General features: G+C 39.5%; 4 protein-coding genes across 7 annotated transcripts; 3 read left to right on the top strand and 1 right to left on the bottom strand.

Moving 5' to 3' along the window:
- Nucleotides 1-616: 616 nt before the first annotated feature.
- Nucleotides 617-5,858, bottom strand: rrp9 (ribosomal RNA processing 9, U3 small nucleolar RNA binding protein). Of its 2 annotated transcripts, none has more exons than XM_063910704.1 (15): nucleotides 5,622-5,858; nucleotides 5,386-5,480; nucleotides 5,164-5,276; nucleotides 5,006-5,073; nucleotides 4,155-4,196; nucleotides 3,922-4,048; nucleotides 3,632-3,756; nucleotides 3,447-3,539; nucleotides 3,208-3,308; nucleotides 2,981-3,115; nucleotides 2,574-2,636; nucleotides 2,298-2,455; nucleotides 1,994-2,073; nucleotides 1,780-1,853; nucleotides 617-1,113 (listed from the first exon to the last, which is right to left on the bottom strand). In XM_063910704.1, the coding sequence occupies exons 1-15, from the start codon at nucleotides 5,703-5,705 to the stop codon at nucleotides 1,011-1,013; spliced, it is 1,461 nt and encodes a 486-aa protein (XP_063766774.1). In that variant the 5' UTR covers nucleotides 5,706-5,858; the 3' UTR covers nucleotides 617-1,010. The 2 variants fall into 2 exon arrangements, with proteins under 2 accessions (XP_063766774.1, XP_063766775.1); XM_063910705.1 differs by having other exon boundaries at nucleotides 2,310-2,455; nucleotides 5,622-5,857.
- Nucleotides 5,859-6,005: 147 nt separating this feature from the next.
- Nucleotides 6,006-9,466, top strand: LOC134882777 (uncharacterized). The gene is made up of 6 exons (XM_063910710.1): nucleotides 6,006-6,281; nucleotides 6,583-6,756; nucleotides 6,862-7,018; nucleotides 7,750-7,928; nucleotides 8,332-8,560; nucleotides 8,673-9,466. Exons 2-6 carry the CDS (start codon nucleotides 6,601-6,603, stop codon nucleotides 8,873-8,875), a joined length of 924 nt encoding a protein of 307 aa, XP_063766780.1. The 5' UTR covers nucleotides 6,006-6,281; nucleotides 6,583-6,600; the 3' UTR covers nucleotides 8,876-9,466.
- A 76-nt stretch (nucleotides 9,467-9,542) lies between these two features.
- On the top strand, nucleotides 9,543-13,830 carry si:ch211-213o11.11 (probable G-protein coupled receptor). 3 transcript variants are annotated; one of them, XM_063910707.1, is made up of 2 exons: nucleotides 9,543-9,595; nucleotides 11,975-13,830. In XM_063910707.1, exon 2 carries the CDS (start codon nucleotides 12,079-12,081, stop codon nucleotides 13,357-13,359), a length of 1,281 nt encoding a protein of 426 aa, XP_063766777.1. In that variant the 5' UTR covers nucleotides 9,543-9,595; nucleotides 11,975-12,078; the 3' UTR covers nucleotides 13,360-13,830. The 3 variants fall into 3 exon arrangements, with proteins under 3 accessions (XP_063766777.1, XP_063766776.1, XP_063766778.1); XM_063910706.1 differs by lacking the exon at nucleotides 9,543-9,595 and adding an exon at nucleotides 9,762-10,409; XM_063910708.1 differs by lacking the exon at nucleotides 9,543-9,595 and adding an exon at nucleotides 11,648-11,745.
- Nucleotides 13,831-18,225: 4,395 nt separating this feature from the next.
- On the top strand, nucleotides 18,226-19,947 carry cav4a (caveolin 4a). Its single transcript, XM_063911657.1, has 3 exons — nucleotides 18,226-18,534; nucleotides 18,778-18,965; nucleotides 19,644-19,947. The coding sequence occupies exons 1-3, from the start codon at nucleotides 18,316-18,318 to the stop codon at nucleotides 19,792-19,794; spliced, it is 558 nt and encodes a 185-aa protein (XP_063767727.1). The 5' UTR covers nucleotides 18,226-18,315; the 3' UTR covers nucleotides 19,795-19,947.
- Nucleotides 19,948-20,046: the final 99 nt, after the last annotated feature.

Genomic DNA, 20,046 nt, shown 5'->3' with positions numbered 1-20,046 from the left:
TTAAACAGTGGGAGACATGGTATAAATGGTCCTAACAATTAGGTACAAACAATTTATGTGCCAGTGAAATGGACAGTAACATCAAAGCTGGAGAGGACACCTGCAGAACCATTGAACACTGCAAATTTAAAAAATGCTTATCAATATAATACCAATGTGACCGTCATTAGGGTTTCAGCCACTTATGCCACTGTTAATCTTATTTGATAGTTACATGTAAATATTTTAAGCTACTAATTTGGCGTAAGTTTAAATACTTTTGTTTGCGCTACCTTGAATGCACACGTAATATTCTTTTGTAAATTACATTTTGCAATATTAGATTTTTTCAGAGGTAAGTTTTCCTCATGTAGTTAATTGTGATTTAATTTTGCTCCCACAGTTTGACGAGAACCCCACACATAAAAGGTTACCATGACAGTGTAGGCACTTAATCCCTCAAAGTAGAACTCTGAAAAATACAAAACAAGGATAGTGAAATGTTTAGTCTTGGTCAGCTCGGACTGGATGTGCTGATGCCTAGAATACACATTTTTCTCACTTGGTAACAATGGTGACACAGCCAACCCTGCCTACACTGCTGAATCCTTTAAGAATACACGATGGTTTACAAGCATACAAGCGATTATTTATTTTCATTGTATAACAAAGGATTGTGCAACAAAAGGCAGTTACATTTTGCTAACGAAAAAAAAAAAAAAAGCAAAAAGCTGTTTTTTGTCACATTGTCACAGCCGGAGGAGAAAAGCTGCTCTGTAGTCTGGTGGTATGACAGCGGACACCTCTGTATCTGAGTCACGATAGCAGCACGGTGAACTGGCTGGTGGCGCAGGGTGTTGTCCATGCTGTTAAAGCTCCTCCCAAAACTAAGATCACATGAAAGACCAACAGCAAACACCTGTATAAACAATCTCTGTGGATTTAAGAATGTTGTTTCTCAAGGAGGATATACAAAAACAGTCGGTTTTTTATACCTTTAATTTAAAAAATAAGAGTCACTTAACAGTCCACTATTCCGCTATCTTAACTTCCTCTGGAATTGGAGGTTTCCTTTTAAGAGGAATAATATAGATCCCATTCTTTGCCTCTTTTAGTCTCCACCATCGGCCCAACCTGCAGAAAAATAAAAACAAGAGTTAAATCACAGGCAGCAAACAGACTACATTATCCAGAATGCCATAGAAACAAAATCTAACACAGAAGATAAGGGGATAAAGACATTTCCTTTGTCAGGTTTAGATTGTTATGCAATTACAACTATGTGAAACACTGATCCACCCACAAACTACAGTTGTGCCTCAAACCTTTGTGAAGAAAGCGAACACAACACTCTGACTGGAGTCACATTAGCCTTCAGGGTAAGATCAGACAGTAGGCCCTGACTGTATTCAGAGGGCTTTATTAACTTTAGACAAAGGTTCTGAAAATGTCATTAAAATCCAAGTATTTGTCTGTGTTTTTTTATGATTGATTATCGGCATGATTACTAGAAATCCACTGTTACATTTCCCACTTTAAAATAATGTTCTGTACATTCAAATAATGACATGTGAAGTTAAGATCCTGTCTGTCAAGAACATTTGAAACTACTGAGGATGCATTGGGGGAAAACAGCCAAGAAAAGTAAAGCGGGTTCCCCCGACAGAGGCTGAGAGATGGATTAACACTGCCATCTAGTGGACATTTGCTTCCCCGAACATAAACCCACACTGACATTTAGTATGTTTATAGGAGCCCTACCTACGGTTTCTATGGTTACATGATCATTAGTTCAGTTACCTGTGCTCCTGTCCGACTCCTGCCACCAAGAACTGACCAGAGCTGGAAAACTTCAGACTGTTGACAAAACCACACTGGGACAGAAAGGAAGAGACACAATCAGATATTTTGAGACAGATGGTGTGGCTGCCAGGAATGCAGTAAGAAAAATGATAATAATTGGCAGAAAACACTCATCTAAATGTGACGCTTTTAAAAAAGAAAAGGAGCTTACCACTGGTACACTGAATAGAGGCTCCAGTTTACGGTAATTCTGGCCACACTTCCACAGCTGCACCTTGGAGTTGTGTGAGCCTGCACAGAGAATATTGCGTTAATACACAGCAGAACATCCTAAGAGCAGCTAAAGATACAGATATTAGCATATAACAATAAGCGTGTAGGACATTAAGTCTATATTTAAATAGAATTGAATTAATAAGAAAAACTGTTTAATTGTTTCATTAAATAACGATCCTGCAAACAATTGAGTGGGTATATATGTGTGGAAATAAAAAGCTGGTAAGGAGGACTCTCACAGCTGGAGGCACCTGAGGCGACGGTATCCGAGTTCTGAAGCGCCGCCACCGAAGCGACCCAATGAGGCTGCTCCATCCCCGCGTCACCATGGCGACCGTGAGCCTGCTTCACTGTGCTGAGAGGCTTCTTCTTGTTGACACTCCACAGACACACAGAGCTGAGGCCGTGCAGACAATTAAATGAAAGCACACGGAAGAGAAACATGAATAAATCTGTTAACACGGTTACATCAAGGAACAGAACGGTACACGACAACATAGCTGCAACCGCCTTACCCGTCGTCGGCTCCTGATACCATGTGCTCCTCGTTTATGAGCTGGATACAATCAATGGATCCCCTGTAGGAAGACGGAATGAGATTTAGTTAACATTGATGGTGTTCATCTGTTGCATACATGGAATGTGTTGGATGTATATGAATATTAAAATATATGATCTCCACTTCTCTAACTAAATCTATTCTGCCATGAATTTGGAAAAAATAATCTGAAGTAATTGTGTAATCCAAAAGATGGAGGATTATTTATAAAATCTAGTGGACATTAAACGAGTTAAAGAGGAGTCACAATATATCCTCAACACATTATATTTCACTTTTTCATATTCTTGAAACCTATTTTTGTACTTAATACCATTTCACGTTTAAAACTTCATTTTGATTGGCAAAGACAAACGGACTCACTCGTGTCCGTGGAACACCAGCTGAGATTCCTCGGCTATCTTCCACACCCTCACCGAGCGGTCCCTTCCTCCTGCCGTCACACAGCACTCACGGCTCAGGCAGTCCAGGCCTGTGATGGCGTCCTGATGCCCAAAGCTATAGGAAGTCAAAATCACAGTTACATTCACACTTTCAAGCCAAACGCAAGTGTTGATAGGAAATTAAACCTTTGCTGATTAGTTACTCACAGAGTCTCCACATATGCATTCTCGTCCACATTCCACACCTTTACCGAGCGATCGTGAGAGGCGCTGTACAGATCATGAGTTCCCTTCCTGAACGAAAGACCCTGAGAAGGAAAATACATTTGATATTATTTACAGGACCTCAGAGCTTCAATATACATTTAATACAGTACATACCAAGTCAAATAAAAAAAGATGATTCCATGCAACAGAGAAAGAGGGAGGAGGGAGGGAGTACATACCGACACAGGGCCTTTGTGTCCGGTGAATTTGTATAGATGTTTACATGTTTTTGCTTCCCAGATCATAATCAGTTTGTTCATGTCTCCAGTGGCCTAAAAGATGTGGAGAAATAGGTTTACAATATGATGGCACACTTTGTCAAACTGCTGGTAAATTGGAAGGATTTACTGCGAGTACTACACACCAAGTATTTCCCATCTGATGATATGGCCATACACAGGATATGGGCTGTATGTCCAACATGACGGTCCTCTGTACCTTTCCTTCCACCAGGTATCGTGTGCAGTTTCTTTCCACTCTCAATATCCCCTGAAGACATAAGAAAGCATTACATTAACACTGCAAAATCAAACCATAAGCCTCCACCACAAGGCTCCTTTCATTTATATCCAAATTCACTCTTTCCCCAATTTCCGTGCATAATTTTTTGAAGTATCAAAACGAATAGATTTAAGGATATGGACGTTGACTAACATTTAATAATGGAGCAGTCTTTGGCAGCAGAAAAGATGCACTTGTCATCAGAGCTAATGACAAGACAGGTAATGGGAAGTTTGTGTCCTCTCAACACTCGGATCTCTGAAGCATCGGGTGGCATGAGCTAAAAGAAAGATTGGAAATCAATGTCAGTTTGTATATATAACAGACTTCCTTTACAGTGTTAAACATGGTGTGGATATTGACGTGATGAAAGTTGCCATACTTACATCTTTGGCAATAAGTCGCTGAAGCTTTCCTTTTTGTTCAAGCTGAGGGGAAAATCACATCACAAGTTAAATAACATATGGCAATTGATCCTCCATAAGTTAGGGGAGGAGAAATGGGGGAAACAAACACCTGATACTCAGATTCAGCTTTAACTGGATTTGTGGCTTTTAAACTATAGACTGCATTCTGTGAAATGTGCTTCATTAGTGTTTCAGAAAGCTTTATTATCTTCATCACTATTGCCATTACTTTTATCAATCATGACACGTGTCTGCCGAACTGAGGAATCAGTCTACATTCAGTCTGAGAAGTGCAAACGAAGCGGAAATTCAATATAAAGCCAATTGGAGGAAACAATAATGAATAAATCAACCCAGTTAAACATTTCAACATTTTGTAGAACATAGATGTTCTCCTGTAGATTATGGTAGCCGTTTAGTTCCACATGCAGTCTATCTCTTAAATGTTCAGGAACATTTCCTGCATGGGCTCATGTGTGGATTGGAGCAGAAATCAATATTCAGTGAAATCTGTACAACTAGTTTCCTAACTCAAGACCTAGTCATATACTATGGTCGTAACTTTGCAGGTAAAAGCATGGAAGTCTTTCTGAATGTAGTGCATGTGTCAATAGTGGAAATCACTAAATGTGGGAAAGAAAGTGCTTAGGGTTTTATAATAGTCAGGAGATTAAGTGACCAAATGTAAACTACAATGTGAATAAACTGTGCTGTCAAAGTACAAGGGCTTGTGAACAGACAGAAACGGGATTATGAAAAAAGGGGGTCATGTCCCCAGTGGAAATGACATGCTTGTCTACGGTGTGCTTTAACACAGAGGATACTCTTACCACTTCATCCTGAAGTCTTCCAGCAACCAGATCAGTCTCAAAGGAGTCTTCTTCTGCTTTGTCATCCTCTGTTAAAGTAAGGTCACACAATTATTATATGAAAGTATAGAAGTAATGTCAGACCTCTAAGTTATACTGTATGGATAGTACAAGTATACCTTCTTCCTTTAGCTGGTTTAGGTAAAGTTTGGCTAATCTAAGTTTCTTCTCCTGTGGTGTTTCATCATAATCCTCCTTTTCAATAATCTGTCTCTTCCTGGGCACTACAGGGCTGAGCAACAAGAAACAAAAGCAAAACACCTGGATTAGTGATTTGCTTCAAATGTTGATCTATCTACTGGTCATCTCCATAACCCCAAACAAACGCATCAGAAAATTACCTCTCTGTTTCGGAGTCGCTGGAAATTTCTTCGTTGTGTTTGGAGTTAGGTTTCTTGCCTCTTAGTTTTCCCTTTCCTCCTGAGTCTCCATCACCCTGCAGCACAACACGAAAACACAGAGTTGCATTCGTGACTGGGTAGAAACAGCAGGTTATAATAGTGAAAACACATGTGTCAACCTGTGGTAAGCTAACGGTACTGGGATTTAGCTTACTAGCTAAGTCCGGCGAATTTACCTTTCGTTTTAGCCCTGTTGCCGTTTTCCCTTTTTTTGCAAATTTGGGGTTTTCTTTTGCCTTTATAAAGAAAGGCGAAGACATGGTGAAACGCAACAAAGTAATTGATCAATGTAGATAGTTAGCTCCTCAACTTTCTAATGCAGCACGTCAACACCAAACCCACATGGGTACAGTGCAGTGCAACCAAACCAGGAAACTGACGTCAAGTTTGAAGACTGCTGCTGATTGGCCGGTCTTCACAGTTCCTCCTAAACACCCCGCCTTTCGTTCAAACTCTGGATTTCTATTGGTCGATTTAGGATTTTCGTTGAGCAGGAAACTGTACTGGAGTAAAATACTTCCCTCGGGGAATAAGTTTACGCATCTTTGTTCCGCACATAATTGCAAAAATATATATTTCTCTTGACAGCAATCGTATACACACCTGTACCATATACAGTAAAATATAAATACAGGAGCAGTATTTCACTGTTATTTAACTGGACACATTTAGTGCCGCAGATGAATATAATAATCGTATGTGTATCAGGATCCATGTACAGCAGTACTGCAGTAGTACTACTACTTCCTCTACTACGCAGTATTTGCCTTTACTTCGCTGCTATCTGTCCTCAGTGAGTGGTTACAGTTTTCCGTGAAGTATTGCTCTACGGTCAGGTGAGCCTCCTCTGAACAGTGTAACATTGATTATAACATGTATTTGATCATGTATTTTTGAAAGACAGTTTTTATCACTCAGTGGCTCCAGCTGGAGGCAATCTGGAAGAAGCTAGTAGGAGGGGTTGAGGAAGCTGGAGGAGGAGGGGGGTGCAATGTGAACTAACTTTTCCTTCTGTCTCGAATGACTAAAGAGACAAACAACGACTTGAAAAGTTTAATTCAAAGTTTGATTGCAACGTGGGCAAAAATACCTTGCCATACTTGATGTGTGAACTAATGAAATCTTTTGTCTCCCCAGATATTTATTGTTATCCTCATGCCACCCAAAAGAGAAGCAGGAGCGACTCCCACACAACCCCCAGCAAAGATGATAAAAATCGGCCCTGATGCTCTGGGGTTTGACTGTGAAACAGTAGAGGATAAGTACAGGTTGACCGAGGAGTCCAGCTACTCTCCTTTTCCCAACAACGAGGTGAGATGTGGTATTTGTTATGAAATCGTGCATGAAACAACTGTTGTTTGCCTAACTACACTTGGAGTTATTAAATTTTTTCTTTTGTTTTTTCTCATTTGGCAGCCTGAAAACATTGAATTCGATGAAGAAAATATTGCAAGCGCAGGCATCAGAACAGACACCATCAGCCTCCTCATGAAAATAGAGCAACTGCAGGCACAACTAAAATATGAACGTCGATGTAGAATTCTGGCCGAGAGAGAGCTGAGGGAGCTCAAAGGTGGGTTGAAAAGGATTACTATTAATACATTCATAATGGTTGATTCTGAGAAAAAGAATAGTTCATTTACACATAATGCTTTGGTTTTGAAGTCTGTCATTTTAGTTTAATTTCAAAGAAGGCTCCTATAAAGAACTATTTAATTTCGAACAAAATGTTGCTAATGTCATCGTTACATTTTCTAGTTCTGATGAATTGTTAATGTAACCTATAGAGTCTTTTAGTTAGTGCACAGCAGATCCTGCAAAAATGTCATATCCGTTTACAGGCAAGCATATTTTTAAGAATTGAGTTTCCAGTAATAACATGGAAATGTGTTAGAATGTATATGTGTGTTAGTGTTAAAAAGGGCATATCATCCAATTAAATTACTATTTTCTTTTGGTACTGATTTGTATCATTTGTTTTAGGAAACAATTATAACAAATTCAGAACTGTTCAGAAGTGCTATTCAATAATATATATATTTTAAATAAACATAGAAGGCATTCAAACCACAATATAGGGATAAAATATGATCAGTTAAATACAAAATAAAATGTGTATTTGTTTGAGGTTTCATACATACTTTAACAAGTTTGGCTGTTGGCATGTCAGAAGTTTTTGACTGCTGCTAAAATCCTAAATCCTTGAGCCAATACTGTAAATAAACCCCCCAGCTAAAGCTAATTACTCCATGAACAAACTTACTTTGTTTCAGCTTTTCTAAAGTGGTCTGACACCTTTTGCAGAGATGAACACGCTCATGATGCAGATGAGGCACACGGCTCATGAACTGCGAGTCACTCTGGATCACGTTCTCCAAGGAGGCGAGGTAGCAGCAGGATCCCACCACTCTCAAGATGAAACTACTTCTTTCCTGGGAGAGCCCGAGGCGGAGATGGGAGAGGATCATAATATCATCCCAGAGGTCAGTGCTCATACTCCATGTCTTCTAATATCACCATTTAAAGAAGATTGCTTAGTTCACACAGTGTAACTGTTGTTGATTGCACAATATAATCTTTTAGAATAACAACGCTACAATCATGCCGTTTGGTTCGCCAAAAAACAAAAGATGTGGTAAAAATATGCAGCAATGCTAGCACTAGCTCCCAAAAGTCAGCAGGTGACACAATGCATTCATTTGCATATTAGTGTATCATCACAATAATTTGTCCCTAGTAGTATGCTGTGAGAAATTTAGAAAGCATTCTGTTCGAAAATGTTGATTGATCTTAGCTCAGGTTAAAAGTATTGGATAATTTTATAGAGCGATGATAACAGATTCAGCCAACATTTCCGCTAACATTTTGATTTCAATTTTCCTTCAGGATGATGTCAACTTCCTGTATCTCTCGGAGACTCTTCGAGTACCAAAAACTCTCTATGAGCGCATCGCAGAGATTGGAGACTACAAAAAGTACACGTCAGCTCTGCTGATGATACTTTTTGACAGAGAAACATTGGGCACACACTCTCTGCAGGGCCGGAGGAACACCATGAGTGGAGAAGATAGCCATAAACCTCAACTCCCACCTGAGATCTTGCGAGGTATAATTGGTAAGTTATTGAAACAAATTGTTTTTATCTACTTTTTCAAGCACACATTATTTTCAAATCTGATCCTTCCAAAAGGAGACTTAACTTCTTGTTATCATGCTTCTTCTTCCAGAACATGTGGCACTGAAGTTTGGTGTGGATAGCAGCCAAATAAAAACGGCAATCCGCACAAAGTTGAACAACGAAGACAAACTATTAAAGAAGAGACTGGGTATAGGTAAAGCTGAAAACAAATCTTTTATTGATCCAAGCTTTTGCCATGATGATGCATATCTGTCTGAAAATGGAACGATGACAAGCGAATCTCACTTATAACGTTTTGAGTCTGCCTTAATGTGTTGGTCACCCGTATTTCATGTCTTGCAGATAAGTCTGACATGATTACTTTTGTAATGCACCTGTAGTTTATTCATTATGTTATTAGTGCTTGATTTGAATTAGTTAGATTTTTTTCTAATACTTTTTAGAATTCTTCCATTTTTGCAGCTACTGTTGTCTCTCATGTTCAATGTATAACATTTAATCTGCTAACCCTGCAGCACTGTCACATGTTATATGTGTCATTGTGGGAAAAACAACCAAGTGTTCTTATTTTATTTGCGGTAGTAAGTGGCAGTGTCTAAATAATGAACTCGGTCTTTGTCAAATATTTATAACTGTCAGTCAGCTGTTTTGAAAGTAGCTGTTTTGAACATCTTTCAAATAATAGGGGTGCTATTTCGACCCTGTAGTTCATGATAAACTGTGAAATTCACCAAGTGATACTGTGTTTCTAGAATAGTTTTTTTGCGGTTGCAAAATATGCTGTAAGTGATAAATAATCTTTCTGCTTCCACACCATCTATTATATCACTTCTCTGTGTGTTGTGCTTGCCTACTTAAGGGCCAATAAAAATTCAGAACTGATGTCCTTCTGTTATCTTAACTTTAACCCTTTCTTAAGTCAGCACAGCAAAGTACAGCATGCTCTCATGGGGATTTTACATTAACAGCAACCAACAGATGTCGGCGCTGAGCCTGGTTTCATGCTTTTCTGTAAGCATTGATCAACTTTCCAAAGTACAAATATTAAGTAATAAAGATTTAAAAAATATATGATTAACAGGATTTTAAAAACACTGTTTAAAGTAATACAAAAGTGTGTGTGTGTGTGTGTGTGTGTGTGTGTGTGTGTGTGTGTGTGTGTGTGTGTGTGTGTGTGTGTGTGTGTGTGTGTGTGTGTGTGTGTGTGTGTGTGTGTGTGTGTGTGTGTGTGTGTGTGTGTGTGTGTGTGTGTGTGTGTGTGTGTGTGTGTGTGTGTGTGTGTGTGTGTGTGTGTGTGTGTGTGTGTGTGTGTGTGTGTGTGTGTGTGGTGGTGTCTCTCAGCAGAGAGAATAGGGAGGGCCACATATAAAGACAGGCACAGTGGACAGTATGTGACAGTCACTGCCACATACTGACAGATGAAAGAGTGTGTGTGTGTAAGACATGGTTAATGTCAGCAGTTGGCAGTTTGATAGAGTCATGTTGTCATGAAAGATGTGAATTGAAGAATTACCAAATGCTGGCTCCTCCCCCTCCTTGTGCTCAGCCAGCTGTGCTGTCTCAGTGGACGCACAGCACATCACTTCTCCGTCAGAGTCAGCTCTCCCTGGGGTCCTTTACCACCGCGTGTAGGTCTGTTTCTTTGGGAAATGTACAATTTTGTTCCTGCTTTTGCATATATTCCTATATATCTCTGGAAGGGAACACATCTATTACAAACCTGAGGGAGTTGGGGAGGCATCACCATGATTTGGAAGTACTCAACTTTAAAAAACTGAGATACTTTGGGAGGAACTACAACCAATTTTTCAAAATGTTAGACTTGGTAAGTTCCTTTTTTTATAATTAAGTATAGCTACTGCATTTAATAATTTTAAGGAATATTAATGCATTAAATATATTTATACATTTAATGATACAAGAACAAATCTTCCAATTGCATGTGTTTGAGAATGTGGCAAAAACTGAGACATGGTATTTGGGATAACAAACATGTTACAAATCTTACCTTAATCATTTCTTGCATCTTGTAGTGTGGTGAACTTTTGACCATTATTCGTTACAGTTCAAATAAAATCTAAAATAACACAAAAGCTGACTTAAAAACAATGAGTGAAGTGATTTTATAAACAAGTGATATCTAATGCTCTTTAATGATCATATTAAGGGATATTAAAAAAAATGTCGTTCTCATAATATAGAGAAAGTTGTAGGAGAAGACTGCAAATGCAAACTCCAGTACATTTGTTGCTGTGAATGAATGAATACAACATAATTTAGAGAACACAACAAATGACTAGTGGCTGAAAATGGTCATCCTCTTAAGGAGTAAAATCTGGAGTTAAATCCGGCTGCATATGCCTCAACTGGAACAAGATGAAAATGAGGACAGCCTTACATAATATGCATGCCAATGTACAAACCTAAACGGGTCCTTCCCGGGAATAAATCAAATTGCAAACGAGGCATGCAATAGAAGATTACAGCAGGGGAGAGCATCAGTGGATCAGGGTCACTGAGCGAGAACATGTATTTAGGACACATCATCCACAGTTGTAAGATTGGGACATGATTATAATAAACAGCACAAGGCAATAGAAAGATGAGAAAAGCTGCAAGAGCAATTACGCGGAGAAAATGTTTGAAATTCAGTTTGTGATTGAGGGTCAAACCTGTCCTAGTAAGAGGTTTCCTCTTTGATGGAGTGTTCCTGGGTGACACTGAACACATACTAATCAATGCAGCCAGTTCCCTGCAGCTGGGCTAAAACAAGCACACTCATTATCTTACATTTCAAAAGGATGGGGACGGATGGAAGGGAGACAGGGTGTCCTCTATGAATTATTCCTATTGATCATGTCCCTCTCTAACTCAAATAAAGAGAGAGAGCCATCCCTTCTATAACATTCTCAGGAATAAACATTAATTGATTAACTTCCTAGTACCTTCGAGGTGTGTGTGTGTGTGTGTGTGTGTGTGTGTGTGTGTGTGTGTGTGTGTGTGTGTGTGTGTGTGTGTGTGTGTGTGTGTGTGTGTGTGTGTGTGTGTGTGTGTGTGTGTGTGTGTGTGTGTGTGTGTTCCTTTTAATATGAGGCTGCCTGGGGGATCTGTACATGTTTATACCTTTGAAACACATTGGAATGAATCCCTCAACATTATAGGTGTGCAATATTAAAGAGACCAAAGACAGAGCTAAGAAAAGTGAATACGTGTCTTGCATTCAGAAGGCAGACATACAGTAAGCTAATGTAAAGATGATGTAAGCTGGATGTGTGAATAGGAATATGTTAACCATATCAACTCAAACGAGATACATTGAATATACTCTTAATTCAACATGATTTGGAATAAATGTTAATGTTTTAATGGATTTCATTGTCTTCAACACAGGAGTGAAGACTATTTCGTCAGATGACCAATAACTTCATTAATGACTAATGTGGGAGTCTGGATTACATACGTTTGCTTTTACTTTAAAACCTGTACTATGAATCATGGAGGAAAACACACCATTTCCAAACGCTGAGTACAATGACAGCAACACCGTTTGGGCCCAGATGCCCTCAGCTTCCAGCAGACAGCTGGGCCTCCTTCCCAACCCGCAGATACGATTCAAGGACCTGACAGGGATATTTTTCATGGTGACCCTGAATGTTCTGGCACTTCTAGCCAACACTGCTGTTCTGGTGGTTGTCATAAAAGCCCCTCATCTAAGGAAATTTGCCTTTGTGTTCCACCTGTGTGCAGTGGACCTGCTGTGTGCCATCCTACTCATGCCTCTTGGGATTGTGTCCAGCTCTCCGTACTTTGCTGGTGTAGTGTTTACTGTTCTGGTGTGTAAGGTCTATGTCTTCCTCAATGTTTTCCTCATAGCTGCCTCTATCTTCACCATCACAGCTATCAGTGTGGAGCGTTACTACTACATCGTCCACCCAATGCGCTATGAGGTCAAGATGACGCTGAAGCTGACTACAGCCGTAATAGTGATGGTGTGGGTGGCCTCTGCTGTGCTGGGGCTATCCACCTTGTTTGGTTGGCCGTCTTACAGCAGCCTGAGTTCCATCAGTGCCTCTCACTGCTCGCTGCACTGGAGCTACAGTGACCACAGACAAGTCTTCTCTGTGTTCTTCAGTGTCTGCTGTTTTTGCCTTCCTGCTATAGTGATCTTTGCAGTCTACTGTAATGTGTACAAGGTGGCCCGTGTGGCTGCCCGCCAGCATGGACCTCTGCCCTTGTGGACTAACAGCCAAGCAAAGCATCGCTCTGACTCAATAAACAGCCAGACTACCATCATCACAACCCGCAACGCCCCACGTAGGATTATGCGAGACCGGCCTTTTGGTGGAGGTAAAGCAGCTCTCACCCTGGTGGTTATTGTTGGCCAGTTTCTGATCTGCTGGCTGCCTTACTTTGCCTTTCACATCCATCTGACACTAGACGCGACACCCACGATTCCTGATTATTTGGAAGAAACAGTCACCTGGATGGCATACACCTCCTTTGCTATCAACCCGTTTTTTTATGGGCTTCTTAACAGGCAGATCAGGGAGGAACTTTGTAAGCTGAGGCGCTGCTACACAGCCCGGCCAGTGGAGCTGGCCGTCTCCAGCCATGAAGGCTCAGGCAACGAAAACTTCCTGCAGTTCCTCCATAGGACCAGCTGCACAGCAGAGACACGTGCAAGCTTTGCTATTTCCAGTCCTAGAACCACTCTGGATCAAACAGGCCAGACCAGTTTCAGGATACCAGGGCAGATCCCAGAAGAGTTCAGTTAGATATACGTACCTCACAGTTGTACCACAGCGTTAGTATCCAGTAAGGCTACTTCATACTGTGTGCAATACTGTGCACTATATCTGTAAAGTGTATCTGAATACAGTAAAAGATAAGTTAGAGCATCAAGAAATGAACTCTGGATGAAATCTGACATACTGTGTACCTTTTGAGATTGCTCTCAGCAACGTTATGGACATAAATGAAAGTATTGTTACTGTACTTATGGTAAAACTATTATGGATAAAGCTATTAATCTCATAAGAAACCCTTGTTTTTACTAGCTACTGAAGTCACTTTTTATTTGCAATCATTGCATCTATGTAATTAAAGTAATGAGCACAAATATCCAGATTATACTTGAATGTTGAGTGAGCAGTCATTCATTTTTCATAAGTTCGTACGGCTACTTATTTTTCTCCATATGACAGCAGTTTTCAGAAGTAATTCAGTGCTGTATGTTGTATTTATGTTGCAGGAATTTGTGTAAACTTTATTTATTGTACTCAAAGAAGAAACACAGAGATTTCTGTTTAAAAATGCATTGTTTCTTATTGCTTTAAATCTTCAAATAAACAGTTGTTACTTTCATCCTTTATGTAAATATAAGACATAATAATATTTGGCAAGAATCACATATGTCTGTCCAGTCAGTCTCGTAAATAGGGATTAAAAAAAATAATGTATGTTTTGACAACAGAGAATAATTCACTAACTGCGTTTAGGTAAAGTCATTCATCTCTAACAGTAGAGGGGCAGTCTGTTGATGACACTGGAGATCAACAGCCGAGTGAAAAAGTGAGCACCTTTTTTTGTGTACGTTTGACATTTTTCTGTCTGTGCAGCGAGCTTTGACTCTCAGGGTCCTGACCTCCGTGTGGTCTGCGTGTTAATTTATGAAAAGCTTGTGACTAAGACTTAATGCAGTAAACACATGATTATATAAATAGAAATACTGTTTCATAACAGCTGGAGTGACTGTTTCTAATACCCTCTTAATATATGTTCACTGGCAGATCAACAATTATTTATGTTTGAATATGACCTACTTTTCCTTTACTTTTCTAAGGTTAATAATTAATATTCTTCACAGGACAAACAACGTATAAAATGTTAATGTATCTTTGGTGAATATCATGCTGCTCTACTCATACAGTAAGATTAGATTCAAGGGATTAAATTGGATAACACACTGATAAATGGTGACAAATAAAAACTAGCGTGCTGAGCTTAATTGTCACCAACCCTATAAACACTGTCTTTATAAAGAAAAAGGAGACTAAATTGAGAAATGTGTTAAAATAAACCTGTTTTAATGGCAGTGATAAGATAAATAACATTGAGAGAAGTGATATCAGGCTGTGCGATGACACACAGAAGATAAGATACCTATCAGCACACGATCTTCACGACTTCCGAATATGTTAGAGTCGAAGTTAACATTGTGTCATTTTATGTTTCCTGGCTGTCAACACTTTCACCCTAGTGCTCCAGTTTATAGATGCAACTTTCATAACAAGCACAGACCGATATCGTTGTGCAAATATGATGTTACAGCTAATATATATTATTGGGATGTTTAGAAACAAGCAGGATATGAGTACATTCTGCTATGCAAATTTTTCTCATGCAGGTTATCTAGATTTTTCTACAAATTGTCCGTGAATAAAAAAACATGGTTAGTATTATTTTAAAGTGTAGTAAGGTTCTAACAGATCCAAAAATGTCTCAGGCAGATTTTTGGGAGGAAATTTCCATGAAATTATGCAAAAGGCATCTAGAATATTTTCATTTGATGGAGTGGTACAGCCACAAAAGCACTCATATCATATAGCTTCAATAAGTTGGTGTGAAATTATATATTCCACCGTTTATATCATTAAAGGGGTCATTTTATATTATCTGGATCTTAGATACTATACAAAATATGCAATGCAAAATGTGAAAAAGATAAGGATCTGTTTTATCACCCAGCTTCCAAAGTGTGCGGCCTAATGAATATTTGAGCCTAAGCAGTCTTCATAAGTTGCTCATTTAAGTGAAGGACAGCTTTTGTTAAATCAGACAATCACATCAACTGTACTTCGGTAAAGCATATTCATTGTAGATCAAACACGCTGCCACTCTCTATAGAAAATGGGTATTCATGGCTTGAGCCTGGCCAAGTGGGGCCTGTTGTTCAGATGGTAAATCTGAAAAGACCTGATGTTTTTCTGTGTGCTGAAGATTGTGCTGTCTGTTTGATAGTGATAATGAGAGAAACCACTCCTGAAAATTCAAAGGGAGGAGGTGGGATTGATGGTGCTGCATGAAAGAGTGAACCACATTATTTCATCGGACCTTCCCTTTAACAGTAACTGTATGAATTCTCTCAAACCTGTGCTCATACAACAGGACAGCTGCTCCGCTGTCTACACAGAGCTTCATGCTGCACAACAGTGCACTCAGGTCCCACAAACTAATAAGACACACAGGCATATGACAGGCCCTCTGCAAAAAACTCCTTGAATAGACATTTTAAAATATGTTTCTTTGCTTACAAAATATGCAATTGTTTTTGAAAATCTTTATAATAATAATAACTTGGATTTATAAAGCGCTTTTAAAGAAACCCCAGCATGCTTTAGAAAATGACGAAGGGCCATGGGGGAGACAAAAAGAAGAAGATTAAAAACAGAAATAAACAAAGGCTGGTCACAAAATGTTGAGGGGAAAGTTAATGGAGGCTGAAAGCCTTGACAGATCCTAACATCTTAACAGATGTGTTTTGAGTGCTTTTTTTGAAGATATCAGATCAAGAGTCACCGGTATATCTGGAAGCAGGATTGTGCAAGAGAAGATACACATGCATGTCAATGTAAAATAGTTTCTATGTGTTTCCACAAATTTGGTTGTAATATTTGATAAACAGTTTTTTTCTTCAAAATGGAGCCTGAGACTATTATGTGACTATTCATTGTCACATAAATATTGCAGAAATAATTCCTGTCCAGTAACTTATCTTGTATACATCTCCAAGATCATGTAGCATCTCAGAGTAATTATGAGAACCACTCTCTCTTACACAGTCACACACACACACACACACACACACACACACACACACACACACACACACACACACACACACACACACACACACACACACACACACACACACACACACACACACACACAAACACTCACGCTCTCCACTGACCTCACCTGTTCAGCCACGGTCACAAACAAAACCCATCTGGCGAGGTGTGCAGTCCATTAGCATACCACAGTCTCCGGCACAGACACAGGAAACTCTCTGTCATCCATACGCTGTGTTCTCACCCTTCTTCATCCAGCAGGCAGAAATTTGCTTTGTCATTACCATGGAGACTGTGGTCAACATTGCGGAGTAACTCAATCTGAACAGGTGTTCAGGTGTTCTTGGTAATGTACTATGTGCAGTATTTGTTCAACCTTTATGACTAAAAGACATTTCCATTTGTTTTGCTTCCCTTAGTTATGCAAAGGTCATACACTTAGATACACAGCTCTTAAGATCAACAGCTTCATCATTTAATCAACTGATTTTTTTAAGGATACTTGAGGCACACAGATCTTGTATCAGATTCTCACTTTGCCAGCCATTATGATCTTAGGTCAATATGTGGTAGTGTAGATGATGATGTGAGCAGTCTGGCCATGTGAAGAAGGTCTGGTAGGAAGCTGAGTGACTGATAAGGTCTAACTGAGGATTCAGAGCTGACCTATTAATAGCAGAAAGGGACAAGGCGTTAATGGGTCCAAAGGTTGACAGGGGTGAAAGGTTTTTTTCTTAAAAGCATGTTGCGAAACATGTTTTACACCAGACAGAGTGCAGAGACCTGAGAATGTTCTTCATATACAGGGGCTTATAGAGGATACTCTGATAACATGCATTATATCTAATGTTGTTAGCATACTGATTTATGCTGTTAGTGACCTAGAACGGGTAAAGCAAGGCAGTAAATGGCCCTCACAGCTACACAATTGACTGGTTTCTGTAGGGGACAGTATAAAACCAATTTAAAATATGGATTTTGGTCATAAAGATGCTTATTGTAATATGGCAGGTCAATGGCATGTCAGTTTTATGAAAACATGCATCCATTTTTGTGATTGAACATGGATTATCTCCTTGTGTTCATGGTCATGATTCATGTTACTTTTGCCATATCTGCAGCTCATACATCCCTTTTCTTCTACATCTTAACAGAAAAGCAGCAATGGTAAAGTCATTAAATGTCAAATAGTTTGTGGTTTTCAAAGTTTAATAGTGTCATATTATTTTGATGTATTGCATTTGTTCAGGCACATCTGATTGCTATTCAGAATACACTTAATTTCCCTCACAGGCCAGAGGGAAGCAGTGTTGCCTTGCAAATTGAACCATTTCTGACACAAAGACACTCATCCTAAGTCAAACAATAAGATGAGTACATAATAACTAGAGGGATAAAAAACCCTTAGTGATGTTTACCTATATCATTCATTATTCCAGTTCGGAAGTTGCAGAATGTGGACTTTAAAGATTGCTTTTACCATATCTGCTGTGTGTGTGTGTGTGTGTGTGTGTGTGTGTGTGTGTGTGTGTGTGTGTGTGTGTGTGTGTGTGTGTGTGTGTGTGTGTGTGTGTGTGTGTGTGTGTGTGTGTGTGTGTGATTGCACACCCAGTAGGGTGTATCAGTGTATACAGAGCCATCTCCATGCTTACAGTATTTATATCCCAACCTATCCGGCCTATCCCTCCCTTTGCACAGGAGAAAATGATCTTGGCAGACCATCTGCAAATACCATGCAGGGCGCTGTAATGTTCCCAATATAACCTCATGTTGCAGTACAGCCAGCCAAGGGGTCCAGTCAGCGGCCACAGTGAGCTGTAAGGGAAGTGACAAGCACTAAGTCTCTGGATTGTGTTTTCTTTACAGGTTTGGAAGCACAGGATGATTAAAGGGAAAGATTCAGAGGAAGTAGAGATTGACTTGGAGGACTCCAGTGATCCTGATGAATCTGATAACGGTGAGGAACCTGAGATGCTGTGGAAAGCCCCTCCTGCTCACGATGAAGAAGAAGACATTCATACCACCTCACTGGTGGAAATCAGTGATACTAAGCCTCTGATTAATGTCAGAGACCCCCGGGATATAAATGACTGTCTCAAGGTATTGCATTATTATGCAGTAGTTCTTTTCGACTCTGTTTTATGGACCTATTATGCTTTTGTCACATGCAGTAAATTATCTGAAAAAGAAAGAAATACACTACATTATTGCCATGTAGAAGCAAGAGCCTTGGCTCATTATCAAGATGAGATCATTTATTCTTGAAGGTGAATCAAGTCAAACAGGAACATGTCTATGGCTCACCTCATTAGCATCAACATCACTTTCTCTTGTTGTTTCCAGGTGACTTTTGAGGATGTGATTGCAGAGCCTGTGTCAGTGCGCAGTGGGGACAGAGTGTGGATCTGGAGTAATGCCCTGTTTGAGGTGTCCAGGGTTTGGATTTACAGGATAGTCACAGTGATACTGGCAATTCCCATTTCAATTATCTCTGGTCTCCTCTTCGCCATCCTCAGCTGCTTCCACATCTGGTAGGGTCAAATCATGTCTACTTGAATAAAGGCAACGACAAATATATTGTTTCTTACTTACTGCTATAAGGGGGCCAAATCACACTGATAGTTTGGGTTTGATTTGGCCAGATTTTGACATATATACAGTATCTCTATTTTATACAGCTGAGATCGAATGTGACTGATTTTGAACATATTTGCAGGATTCAGTATTTTCAAGAACTAAAAGACTACTGCTCTTAAGGAAGATTGTTCTTATATTTTTGTGAGTCCCCCGGCTAAAGTGCATTAAAATATTTGGGTTGCATTTTTAATTGATCTTTAGTAGGCCAGTCCCAACAGCTACTGTAACCCCTGGATCTACATGTTCTTTGCTGGTCACCTGTTCCAGGACCTGGCACATGTAGTTAAAAAGAGGAATCTGAATGAGGAAAATACACTGACAAGAGGTAGACAGAAAAATCAAATCAAATCTTATTCTATTATATCAAGAAATATGGTGAAAACAAAGTATGTTATCTGACATAACGCTGGTGAATGCTGTACTGGTGAAAATAATGAACCGAGAGAGACATACAGTAAGAAGGTTTAAGATCTTGATCCAACCCAAAGTTAATTTATTCAGCCTTTAAAATTACCTGGTGCCTGTTTTGAAATATGTTCTTTCTTTGTAACTGTTGTGTTTCCCTGTGACAGGATGGTCGTTCCCTGCAGCCACTGTCTCCGCATTGGTGCCCGCTGGCTGCAGAGCCTATGGAGCATTGTGCTGGATGTCATTGTGCGCCCCTTCCTCACGAGTGCTGGCCGATGCTGTGGAGGCTTCAGCATTCACCTTGCCAAAGAATGAGACTCACACATCCACACAGTTTTTTATGCGCAATTGTTTTCTAGTGGACTGAGCCACAGTGGGCATGGATGTTTGAATCTTTAAGAGTTCATTCAAAATAAAATTTTATAATTACATGTTTTTCACATTAAAGAGGCCTTTGGTCAAAGTCCATCAGCATCAGCATACATTTCTATGCAAATTAATGAATGTATCAACTTTACGTCATACATAAATGTTGTTATTCCTCTATAGATAAGACACTTATTAACT

The sequence above is a fragment of the Eleginops maclovinus genome, chromosome 20, assembly GCF_036324505.1.
Source record: "Eleginops maclovinus isolate JMC-PN-2008 ecotype Puerto Natales chromosome 20, JC_Emac_rtc_rv5, whole genome shotgun sequence".
Classification (NCBI taxonomy): Eukaryota; Metazoa; Chordata; class Actinopteri; order Perciformes; family Eleginopidae; genus Eleginops; species Eleginops maclovinus.
The sequence above is the reverse complement of the archived record's forward strand: the minus strand, read 5'-3'. Positions and strand labels throughout refer to the sequence as shown.

Coding starts and splice junctions, on each gene's coding strand:
- LOC134882777 (XM_063910710.1), top strand. CDS start 6,601: ATGCCACCCAAAAGAGAAGCAGGAGCGACTCCCACACAACCCCCAGCA. Junction 7,019..7,749: donor AGAGCTGAGGGAGCTCAAAG/GTGGGTTGAAAA, acceptor CACCTTTTGCAG/AGATGAACACGCTCATGATG. Junction 7,929..8,331: donor ATCATAATATCATCCCAGAG/GTCAGTGCTCAT, acceptor ATTTTCCTTCAG/GATGATGTCAACTTCCTGTA.
- cav4a (XM_063911657.1), top strand. CDS start 18,316: ATGATTAAAGGGAAAGATTCAGAGGAAGTAGAGATTGACTTGGAGGAC. Junction 18,535..18,777: donor ATATAAATGACTGTCTCAAG/GTATTGCATTAT, acceptor TGTTGTTTCCAG/GTGACTTTTGAGGATGTGAT. Junction 18,966..19,643: donor CTCAGCTGCTTCCACATCTG/GTAGGGTCAAAT, acceptor TCCCTGTGACAG/GATGGTCGTTCCCTGCAGCC.
- rrp9 (XM_063910704.1), bottom strand. CDS start 5,705: ATGTCTTCGCCTTTCTTTATAAAGGCAAAAGAAAACCCCAAATTTGCA. Junction 4,049..4,154: donor AGCGACTTATTGCCAAAGAT/GTAAGTATGGCA, acceptor TCTTTCTTTTAG/CTCATGCCACCCGATGCTTC. Junction 3,309..3,446: donor GACACAAAGGCCCTGTGTCG/GTATGTACTCCC, acceptor TTTCCTTCTCAG/GGTCTTTCGTTCAGGAAGGG.
- si:ch211-213o11.11 (XM_063910707.1), top strand. CDS start 12,079: ATGGAGGAAAACACACCATTTCCAAACGCTGAGTACAATGACAGCAAC.